The sequence below is a fragment of the Alligator sinensis genome, unplaced genomic scaffold (assembly GCF_000455745.1).
Source record: "Alligator sinensis unplaced genomic scaffold, ASM45574v1 scaffold199_1, whole genome shotgun sequence".
NCBI lineage: Eukaryota > Metazoa > Chordata > Crocodylia > Alligatoridae > Alligator > Alligator sinensis.
In genome coordinates, this window is record NW_005842008.1 from 523,346 (window position 1) to 535,719 (window position 12,374).

The following is a 12,374-nucleotide window of genomic DNA, read 5'->3' on the forward strand; positions in this document are numbered from 1 at the left end:
GTGCAGCTGGTGTGCTCCCCTCCCGTGGAACACTCCCTGGTTTCCTCTTCAAATTGTGCTTCTTCTCCCATCTCCTCCTTGTCTCCAGCCCTTTGGGTGCTCAGTCTCTGCCCAGCAACTCCCAGCTCTTCTTTGTCAGGCTCCCTGTCTCCTTATCCGGCCATGGGAGGTTGTGTTCGAGCAGGGTGTCTGGTCTACTCCAAGTCATATCTGTTCCCTGCCTGTTTGCTGTCTCTCCTGGCTCGCATCTTCTTTTCCAAGCTCCTCATCCAGTGTCAGGACATTTCTACACCAGGCTGCTCAGCCCCTGGACCGTCCAGCACCCGACAGCAGCTGCTGCAGGGCCGGTGCTAAGCTGTGCGGCACCTCCCAAGTCCAGGCGGTTCCATCGACTCATCTGTGCTGGCAGAGTGCAAAGGGCTGCCCTGGATAGGCACAGCCACTAAAGGGGCCCTCATTGCTGGCAGAAGGTGCAGGGCTATCTACTAGGGTGAATTTGATTTAAATCACTGGTCAGGAAGCTTAGATTTAATCGTTGTTTTCTACAAAAAAGTGCATTCTGGTTGTTTGATATCCTTTATTCATTTAATTTCTTGAAACTTTGCACTTTTAGAGAAAGGTAAGGGCTTGACTGTATGTACACAAACTTGCACAGAGACAGGCTGATGAGTGGGCAATCAGGTTTGTTGTCTATCATCTCTATATACTGCTGTTAACAAGGATGTTATTTCTGGGGTCAACAAACTCTCCCTATGCCTGAAGAAGTGAGTTTGTGCCCGAAACCTTGCAAAGAACACTTTTTACAACTATTTAGTTGGTCTAATAAAAGATACCACATCTACCCAAAAAACCTTGTTTACTTATGATCTCTGGAGAGACAAATCCACAGCTTGAGAACTGAAACTAAGCATCACAGAGATAGCTAATGGGATCTTTTAGACCATTGGTCTCCAACCTTTTTAAGTAGATCACTTTTGGCATTTAAAAGCAATACAAGATCTGTGTACTGCCCCCTCCCCCCTGCCCAGCAGCTAAGTCTGTGGGGAGGGAAGGGGGGGCAGACTGAGGCAGAGGGAGGAAAAAATTATTTGGGAGTATGCCTCCCCAGCAGCTAAGTCCCACCTACCTGGGGCCCACTCAACTTACCCCTGCTCCTGCCTCTGTGGCACTGTCCCTCACTGCAGGGGGCCTTGATCTAGCCCTCGCCCCTTCCCTCCCCCACAGACTGACTTGCTGGGGTGGGATGTGCACATGCACGCACACGGGCACTCAGCCCCCCCCTTCTTCCCCCCCCTCCTCTTCGCGCCTTGTATGGACTCCAGGAGGCTCCGAGATCTACTGGTAGATCAAGGTCACCAACCAATGGATCACTGTTTTAGACTGAGCACTGAGTCCCACTGGGTAGAGTGATTTTCTTTAATCTTTACTAATCTATAGAGGAGCCTCTGGGAGCCCCAAAAGATTGGGCCCCTATTGTAGTCCATGGCCTGTTGTTACCTATTTATAAAACTTTTTAAAAGGTTACATGAATATATTGTCTCAAATAGTATATAAATTATAATCCCTATTCCATGATTATATCTTTGAGCTTTAACATATATAAAGATAGTTTTAATTTTAAATACGTTGTTTTTTTTTAAAAAGCATCTTAACCAAAAATACAATTAAATAAAAAATCTTATTCACATTTTTAAAAATCCAGGTTTTTTTTGGTTGGCTGGTTGTTTTGTTGTTTGTTTGTTTGTTTGTTTTGTTTTGTTTCTTAGAAATTGTTGATTTTTATCCATCCTGAAGTACCTGAAGTGTAAGTATCCTTTCTATGGAAGGATACTGATGCCTGTTAAATGCTCTTAGGAAAATATAAAGGCATAATTTGGCTGTTCATCCTCCCTTTTGCTGTAGAAGAGGTGGATTTGGCCGCATGTGTTAGTGTTCCCCTTTCTGGCCACATCAGAGGCGATTATGATGTCAGTGAGCAGTGAAGGACTTACCCAGGTCACCTTCCCCAAATCTCACTGGAGAGTACTATCCCTCATATCTGTTTGTTCCCATTTTTTCTGGAGTCTTTAGCACTGCCCTCAGCCCCTGACATTTTACTTTCAGATACGTTTGTGATGGAAACAGCACTGAAGGCTCATCAGAATGAGCAGCACCCTCAGCATGCTGAAGACTTCCAAAAGAAACATGAACAGAATAGTAAACTATCAGGTATATATTTGAACAATAGGCAATCGATTAGACTATTTTAATCTCTCCTTCTTCCTTTCCTTTTGGTAACTCTCAAGATCAACAGTAATGTATAGGTATGTTGTTGTTAGATACAGTCCTGTAGGACTTATATTAGGGGTGCACTGATAGAGATTTGGGGGGCTGATACTGATAGCCGATATTTAAAGAGCTATATCAGCCGATACCGATCTAATATCTGATACAGCTGCCATCAAATGGTAAGTCCTGTGTAGTAGAAGGGGCGTGGTGGGGGCAGATCAATGCCCGCTACAGTGAGAGAGGAGGCAGGGGCAGGCGTGGGGGTGCCGGGGGGGGTGCGGCGTGGGACAGAGGTGCAGCTCATGGGGTGGGGGCAGCTCCCTCCACTGCTTGCACCCCTAGGGGAGTGCCCCTGGATCTGCATAGCTCAGCGCATGCTGCAGCTGTGGGATGGACCTGGTGCTGCGCGGGGCTCTTCTTGGCAGGGGCTGGTCTGGAAGCAGGCTCTGTCAGCGCTGGGAGGAGGCTACAGCCACCCCTAATTTCACCACAGCTCTGCTCCCCACCCTGCACTGCCACCCAGCGCAGCCCTGGTTTTCCCGGCATTTAGGTGGAGGTGGAGGGTGGAGGTGGGGCGTTCAGGCGGACTGTGCTGGGTGGTGGCTTGGGGTTGAGAGTGGAGCTGCAGCAAAATTTGGGGTGGCTGCAGCCTCCTCGCGGCGCTGCTGGAGCCCGCTCCAAGCCCAGCCCTCACCAAGAAGAGCCCCATGCAGTGCCGGCTTCAGCTCCACCCTGCAGCTGCTGCCCGCCCTGCACTGCACAGATCCGGAAGTACACGCCCCACCCAGCCCTACCTGGGTGCAAGCAATGGGAAGAGCTGCCCCCACCCCATGAGCCACGCCTCCATCCTGCACCCCCTCACAACCCTGGCTGGGCAACACCTGCCCTTGTCCCTTCCCTCACTGCGGGGGGCCTTGATCTGCCCCCACTACACCCCTCACCTTCTGACTTACCAGCTGGAGGCAGCTCTCCATGCTGCCAGCTCTGCTCTGTGCTGGGGCATTTATTGGCCAAATTATCGGCCCCATCAAGCCTGTATCCGATGTAGACAATTTTTTTTGTTTATATTGGTACCAATCCGATATCGAACCGATGTATCAGTGCACCTCTAGTTTATATGAATTCTTCATGTAACAGTTTTCGAATGAAACTTTTCACTCTTATTTCCAGGTCTGATTCTGCACAACATGCAGACTATAAAGTGCCTTGCAGAATCAATGCCCTCATCCTTTTTAAATATTTATTTCATAATAGATCATTATAAGAGGATTTTTCAAATAACCATTTTCTTTGGTGACTTCAATACTGGTGGCTCTTTACTTCAGTCTCCTAGTGAAAAAAACTGAGAGAGCTACTTCTCCATTCCTCCTCATAACACTTCTCAGCCTTGTCCTTTATATACCTATGGAAGTGCCAGGCTGGCTGAAATCCCATTCCTGTTCTCAGTCTCCCGCTTCTGTAAAAATGTCAATGGTGTTTTTGTTGTTGTTTAATAAGAACACTATTAAAACTAGGTTCAGCCCCCACTTGTTTCTTATAAACTGGCTAGCCTCTATTACAACAATGACTTCTGGTTACTACTGGCTTGAGCTTGATTTAAAAACTGAAAACAATAACTAAAAGTCAGAGGCATTGTCAGTCCACTGCTCAATCATTTCCAGCAGCTTCTAGAATTGAAGGAGAATATTCTCCAACCCCATTCTGTTTCACAAATTAATGCATATATAGTTCATTTTAGTAAGAAAAGGAAATGTCTTTAAAATCTAACCTCAGGAAACTTCTTCCAGGACTCTTTAGATTATATGGTGCTAATGCTGTGGTTGTCATTTCCATCTCTTTGTAACAGTGGAGCAAGTTCCATGCTAAATGGGCATGGAATGCAAAAAGAAGACAGGTAGAGGTTGCTCTACTGCTCTGTCACAAAGCGTGAATTTCAGTTTGTGGCCACAACCCTGAAGGATCCATGATAGCAAGGGCTATATTGATTCAGCACATTTTACAAGTACTTGCCATCTATTTCCTCTTCTCTGGCTAGAACAAGGGTGGGCAATTATTTGGACTGGAAGGCCACTTAACAAGTTCTGGTGAGCTGCTGAGGGCCAGGAGGCATGGGGGGAGATGCCAGTTGATCCTGTCCAACCCACTGGGAGCCTGAGAAGGGGGGGGCTACACCCTGGGCCACTCCACCCTGCTGCATCTGGGGCTGGGCCAGGCCATGCAGCACAGACTTCTCGCTCCCCACATTCATTGCCCCTGCTCCAGTTCCTGTTGACACTGGTGTAGTCCTGGCACTGCAGCTGCTGACAGCCAGGCTCGCACAGCAGAGGGCACAATGCAGGGCGCTGAGTAGCCATCCCACCCGCCCACTGTGATGAGCCACTGCCATCACGGCACTAGGAAAGTTGGGGGTGGCTACCCTCAGCTGAGAACCCCCCACCAGGCCAGCACAGACTCCCTTCCTACTAGTGCTGTGGCAGTGGCAGCAGCTCATTACAGTGGGCGGGCAAGCAGGACAACTACTCAGCATGTTGCATTGTACCTCATTCCATGCAGCCCCAGCAGCCGCAGTGCCAATAGGAAGCTGCCGGGGGGAAAAGGGGGTGGAGGAGTCTGTGCTCTGCATGGCTCATTCCAGACCCAGTTAGGGCACAGGGTGAAGCCCTCCCTCCTCAGGATCCTGGCAGTGATTGGTGAGCTGCATATTAATTGGTGGGCTGCATACAGACCGAATTTTGCCCATCCCTATGCTAGAGCCTGCCAGTGTAGTGCCTCTGCATGCTCTAGTAGCATAAGCTGTGTCTGGACAGACTTTTGGCTTAGACATTTGGTGAAGTCGAACTGAGTGGACTGTTTATCTACCATTTCTTTAAAAAAGCCTGAAAAGTTACCTTGAGACTATTAGGTTGGTCATAAAAGGAATCTGAAACCTTGTGAAGAGGTTGAAGGCTGTTGTTTTCAGAGATGTTAAAGTTGCTCTGTCATCTGTTCATAGGCTAAAGCTAAACTGTTATTTGGGGTGGGAACACAGGTAATAAACAACCTGTACATTGTGCCAGTGTTGGGGAGTTCATTTGTCCAAGCTCCAGACTTTTCTGAAGGGATTCCATTAACAAAAGAGGTTTCCTGTAGGAAGTTTATCTTTTTTTAGTAAAAACTTTAAAGATTCTAATTCCTAGGCACAGTAAGATTCAGCATGCAGAACAAAACTTTAGGTACTTGTTTCAACTGCAGTAGGGTTTACAGCAACTTAATTCTAAACCTGAACCATATTATTTTGAAGAATAATCTACTCTTCTAGTCTTTGAATTGTTAATTTATCTCTGATGGCAAAGCAATCTGATATGTAACTAGCTGGAAGTTTAAATATTTACTTTGCTTTAAAGCAAGGAGGTGGTAGATGAAAAGGATTGTGATGAGAAATACATCTTTTTATCACTTGTAGCCAAAGAATCGAGTCTCTAGGAGATTGAGTGTGCATTTTAACTGAAAAATAAGTAGTGCCACAACGAGTGAAAATATATCTCTTATATTTGTCTTACATTAGACAGACATTTCCAAGATATGTATTGCCCTAACTTATTTTTTAAAATCAAACTTCTGAAGACTTTAGAAAACTCTCTTTATGTTTTAAGATTTCTTGTCACAAAATGATAAGCATCTGTTTGCTGTAAAGAACTTGGATTATGTACAAATATAAAAAACAAAATGTAAATGAAGAGGGAAGACGTTGTTTGTGTTCTGCTCGGCTTAATAAGTTTTACTCAAATTTTCTAACATGAGTTTAACATCTGTGGTGTTAACACTTCATTGTTAGTTGTGTAGGGCATCAGTGGAGTAAGTCCTCAATTGTTCAGTCTTAATGTGTAAAGTTTTAGTTTTGACTAACAACACTGACAGAACTTTTATCCATTCTAAAATGGCTATTGTACTTAGTTTACTGTGACTTTGTAGAATGGCAGCATTGCTGAGCTGCTTTACTTAACAACTTTGCCTCTCGTATTAATGGAACCATAGAAAATTAAGGTTAGAAGGGACTTCAGGAGAGGTCATCTAGTCAAACCTCCTGCTCAAAACAGGACCATCCCCAACTAGATCATTTTAGCCAGGGCTTTGTCAAGCCAGGCTTTAAAAACCTCCTTAAACAACTCCAAGACTCCACCACCTTCTAAGTAACCTGTTTTAGTGCTTCACCACCCTCCTAGTGAGAGTTTTTCCTAATACCCAACTTAAACCTCCCTTGCTGCAACCAGGAAGGTTGGTTATTACTAGGCTTAGATCCTACAAACTATATGAACAGTTCAGTCATGTTTAACATATTTATTTAAACGTTTCATTAAAGTAATAATGATACAATATGTTTTCCAAAATGGAATCAACACTTTGCCTTTTCATCGTTGATCAGGCAATGAACATTAGTTCAAACAAACAAACACCACACAAATTAACTCAGTTTCACATAGATTTCTTGTGTAATGCAGACAAAAGCTTAAGGTAACAGCTGTTAACAAGGACCTTTTAAAAGAAAGGAAGGAAACATCTTGGTTGTTAAGGAAAACCATGAGAGAATGACTGGTTAAAGTATACAGTCTCAGGAGGTCACAGAAATAAAACATGCCATGCCATCAAAACAGATGTAATGTAATTGCTTTCCTGCAGCGCCATGCATGGTCTTCAGGTGGTGCAGACATGCCCAGTGTGGGAAGCAGCATTTTAAAAACAGTGAGGCTTTTTATTATATACAGTTATTTTTAAAAGCTCCAATGCCTTTAGCTACATTTTGAAAATGTAAATTGAGAGGTCTAACAGCTCAACTCTCAGGTTCTTGATGGGAAGAAGAGCATTCTTGAGTCGTATTTAAGTGCTTTTTTTCGAATGATATCCATTAATTGAATTTAGAAAAGGGTATTCCTTTTTCCTTTATGCACAATAGAGTCATGCTTGTTTTTTTCTTTTGCTTCACAACATAATTTCACATGGTTTATTTTTATTACATGTAAGCAATAAAGCATTCTTGAAAAAAAGATCTATGATAAAAACCTCTTACTCTACAGAAAACTAGCATAAATTCCATAGAATTCAGAGACAATGACCAGTAGGAGCTTTTTGGTTTTTCTCTGCTTTTGAAATATTATTATTAAATCTTGTTGCTTAAATATGGACTTAAGACGCCAACAGCAGTAAAAAGAAGAGTGACACCACTTGAGCCCAAATTTTATAGAGATTTTTCAGTTTTGAATATACATTTTCATCTGCATTTTTATAGTTTTTGTTTTAAAGATTAATATTTTAGTAGCAGTGTAAGAGTTTGGTCTTGCAATCTTTGGTGCATTCTAAGTTTTAAGTACTGTCATGCATGAGGATAATTCTGCAGACCTCAAAAAGTGTGCCTCTGGACAAGGCATCCACATGTGCTCTAATAAGGAACACTTACGGCCCTGTATACATTATATTTATGTGGCAAAGTAAGGTGTTAACCATGACATAAATGGCAAAGTTGCTACACATGCACCCAATTTCAGGTGTTTTAAAATGTCAGACTAGTCAAAAATGTTCTGCATAGACTGTAGAACATTTTTATGACTGATTTGCATGGCACCTTAAGTTGAATGTGTGGCATGTCTGGGGCTGCCCCTGGGTCAGGGATAGGGCCAGCAATCGGCTGATTGTCAGCCCAGGCCCTGGGACCACACCTGGTCAGGCTGGGTTGCAGGCACCCAGCTTTCAACATGCCAGTGCAAGGAGTCTGGGGTCTGGATCCCAAGCTCCCTCTGCACTGGCAAGTAAAAAGGGAGCAACTGAGATCTGATCCCTGACAATTCTGCCTCCTGCCATGTACATGGAACAAGGCAGGAGAAGGTGTGCTTGTTGGGATCTAGGATCGGATCCCATGGCACCTTTACATAAATGTGTGATATGGGCCTTAAATAACAAGGACTCATTAACTGAGTGAAATTTCAGAGTTTATCAGAAAGAAGGCAGTATAACATCCTTGCCATGCCATCTAGTGCTTGGAGTACAAAATGCAGCAACTTAAAATACTTACATAATTCTTTGCTATATCTAACATCCTTTGGATGTTAGCAAATATATTTAAGCATTCCTAATAGTTTAATTTTAAAGGCTTCCAGTGTCTTTCTTCAATTCCTCTAAGTTTGCCTCTTGGACATAATATTTTGCTCTCTGCAGTTATTGTGGTATTGCCTCTGTGAAATGGTGACAATCACAAACTCCATGAACATGTCAGTAAGCTGTTACTGAGGTATTATTATCTGTGGTTTTCTTCCCTTACCCATTCTATGTGACGTGGCTGTCATAGTACAGTTTTTAAAGACAAGAGATAGCAATACTATGAATAACCATGCAAATAGCAGTGATGTCAACAGAGGCAGAATTTAAGTAATCTGAAATGAGATTTAATATTGAGAGTGTATCATAGCCATGAAATAAAGGTTTAGACCAAAAGAAAGCAAAAATAATATTTGTGGACCGTTAATTTTATTTAATTGAAGCCTAACTAAATTGCTTTTCCATTCACCCTTTAAACTTTTGTATGGTCTTTGAATATGTGTGCTACAAACATTTACAGAAATGCCTCGGGTGTCTTGCACGAGTTTAATTGGAACAGTTTTACCACTTCCATCTGCAATTGTGAACCTCAAAAACTCATGCTTACCTTCATGAACTCAAGTCTTATTAGCATCAACAGGGCTATTGGCATGTGGCTATAGTCTGTGTTGTGCTACTTGTAAAGTGAACTTCAGTCTTATTTATGTTAGTTAAAGAATAATTTGTGGTCTGAAATATAAACAGCAAACTGAGTTAAGCCAAACATTTTCCAACTGCTTCCTTTATTTTCTCAACAGGAGTAAAAAAGGATATTGAAAAACTTTATGAAGTAGTGCCACAGCTTGTAAATGTTTTCAAAATTAAGGAGAAAATTGGAGAAGGTAAATGTGTATTTTTGTTTTGGCTTAACATTTGTATATCTTAAACTTACATGCATCTAACTTGACAAGTTATAAAACTATCCAGTGTAGTCCAATATTTGCAGATTTTTATATGGTGGCTTTGGTTTGCTTTTTAGTATTGCTAGAAGTAGATGAATTCTAATACTCAACTGCAAGTATGAAATATCTTTAATTACAACATTTAGAGAGATTTTCTTACCAGATGCTTGAAACCTCTGATATAAATACACTTTTAAAGAACCTGCTTGATACAGACTGCCATATACTTTAAAACACAGTGGGTGTATATACACAAGACACTTAATGTGCAGTAGACTAATTCTACTGTATATTAGCATGGCTTTTGCCACAATGCGCTAATGTGCAGTAGAATTAGTCTACTGTGCATTTTGTCACAAAGACCATGCACCGGGCTAATGCGTAGTAGGGCCAGTTACTGCGCATTTAGTTAGTAGCTCTCATTAGAGGTACTAAACTTAATGCACAGTAACAATCCTGTTCAGTATCTACTACAGGTTACTGTGGCTTTTGGAGTAATTGACTCAGTGTAGCCATATAACATTTTATCTACCTATATTTGACTGTCAATAATACATGGTAAGATAAATGTTTGCAAGATTAGAGCCATAGACAGCTTAGAAAATTTCACTCACTTCACAATTTACATAAAAAATTCTTTTATTTTCAATTTTAAAGAATTTAACTAGAAATTTGTTGTAACAGGTCTTTGAGATTGTATTACGTGAGATAACTGACGACGTTTAAACTTCTTAATCTGCAAAATTAATTAAAAGAAAATTCCATATTTAACTTGATAATGTTCAAAAGAATACAGAATCTTGTCTTCTGAATAAACCATACACCATATTTAAATAAGGTTTTTGGTTTCATTTATGACCCTATTACTGGGAGTGAATAAGTTGCTAGAAAGTGACATTGGCAGCTCTGCATCTTCTGTAAAGATAAGTTTCTATTTTTGCTGAGTTTGCCCGCAGATCATGTTTCCTTTCAGCAGCACTCCCTGCCCAATAAACTGCTTGCTAGTTATTAACAGGTATTAGAGATACTTTTTTAACTCAAGTGATAAAGACTGTGTTCTTGTGGGAAAAGGTACTAGGTTGAATCTGCTAACAACTGATCTTTGTATACAGTTGAAGACTTGCATAATTATTGTAGATTTTATTTTACGGTTTACTCATATGAAAAGCTCTTTATTTTGTACTTTCAGATTTCTAGAATAAAAGAGGGCAACTATCATCAGTGCAGAAACCACCTTTTGATGATTACTTCTGTGTTTACATGCCAAAATAACATACTAACTGTCTAGTCTCTTTGAGATTTGTTTCAGTTTTAATGGCTGCCTCTGAATGTTTAAACTTTTTGCGTTCAAAATGTAAGCACATACTTAAGTAACCTTATTTGCTCTCATCTGTCTCCTACCCCCACAATATGGCAAGTTTATAGTGAAGAATTGGTATAGATTTTAATGCCAGTTTTATAGTACAGTTTTAACGTGACTTGACATCTTTCTCTGCAGCTATAGCAGTCAGAATACTAATGTGAGTTGGAAAAATACTATCAGTTGAACAATGAAAACAGAACTAATCTAAAAGTTTTAATGTATACACTTCATAAGATGAAAGTATTAATTTATACACTTTATAAGTTGAAAAATAACGTTTTTACAGGTACTTTTAGTTCTGTTTACTTGGCCACTGCACAGCTGAAAGCAGGATATGAGGAAAAAATGGCTTTGAAACATTTGATTCCAACTAGTCATCCTCTGCGAATTGCTGCTGAACTTCAGTGCCTTACAATAGCCGGGTAGGTAAACCAAAATACAGTACCTAAGAGTTAGCAAAGGATTTAGGAATGTAATGGCAGTTTCTGAACATTGTCGGAGGCTCTAAATTTGTATCTAATTAGTTTTTAGCTTTGCCACTTCACTGAGATATTTGACCACAACAAAAGAAAAACAACTTTATTAAGGGCAAACCAGAAATGAAACATGTTAGTTACATTGCCCTTGTGGCTTTATGATTATATCAATTTGCAGCTTATTTTGTACTGGCTAGAAAAGACTTGCACAATAAATATGTGCACGCATAAAAGTGTTTTAGCCGGGGAATGGCAATGATAGAAGTTTACTAATGCAAAATTATAGGCACCTGGCACAACACTGGCAACACGCTGGGGAGGAGGGGCATGTGCCCCCCAGACTTCTGCACCAATGGCAGGACATAGGAATGGGGCTACAGCCTGGCTGAAGCCAGTGCCCAGAAGCAGTGGGGGCGGTGGCAGCAGTGGTGTACAGTTGTACCCCCCCTCCACTCTCAACGCTTACTCATCGTTTATGTGGCACAGAGTTCTCTTTACTGGTTTGGGAACGCAGATATCTGATAGCTGCAAGTTTTTCCTAAGCTTGTTCTAAACCAGTTGCTTCCTATGGGCTCCGTTCTGTGCTACCCAAGACATGCTCAGCTGTAGGCTGTGAACCCCAAGTGGTCTGCTGAAGCCTTCATTGCAAAATGAAGACCAAAATCTGAGCAAAGCAGTCAAGAAACTGCTGTTCAAAATAAGTGACAGTGGGTACATCTAGATGAGATTCTTTACGACTCAGTAGCATAGTTAAGTAAGCACGTACATCTGCACATGCTTACTGTGCAGTAAACCTCACTAATCACGAGTAAATTTGCTACCTGCAAATGCAAATAGCAAATTCAGTTGCAATTTGCTACTGCACAGTAGCACTTATGTAGATGCCTGACCAGGAACAAATCTGCTCCCAATCAGCCAGCCACCAGGGAGCGGGAGATAGCTCCTGGGGGCAGGCTCAATCACCAGAACCTGGGCCAGGACTATGACCCCCTGCCCAACAGCAGTGAGCTCCAAGCCCCTCCCCACTGGGGCCTGGGAGATTCTTATCTCCAAGCCCTGCAACTTCAAGACTTGGGCTGAGAGATCCTTATCTCCCAGTGCTAGCTCTGCAACCCTAGGGTCAGTGCTGGGGAGATACGGATAGTCACAGAGCTGGCACTGGGAGATAACTGGCCCTGCAGTTGCAGAGCTGGAGCTGAGAGCTCCCTGCTGGCAGGGGCTGGGGGTCCTGTTCCCCACTCTACTCTGATCATAGAGCTC

The 12,374-nt window shown here is 42.1% G+C and overlaps 1 protein-coding gene across 1 annotated transcript in view; it reads left to right on the forward strand.

Moving 5' to 3' along the window:
* CDC7 (cell division cycle 7) overlaps nt 1–12,374 on the forward strand; it is a 25,276-nt gene that overhangs the window by 354 nt on the left and 12,548 nt on the right. The window contains exons 2-4 of the mRNA XM_006021811.3: nt 2,104–2,208; nt 9,132–9,215; nt 10,925–11,060. Coding sequence (XP_006021873.1) covers nt 2,115–2,208; nt 9,132–9,215; nt 10,925–11,060 — 314 coding nt within the window. The 5' untranslated portion in view covers nt 2,104–2,114. The remainder of the gene's footprint in view (nt 1–2,103; nt 2,209–9,131; nt 9,216–10,924; nt 11,061–12,374) is intronic.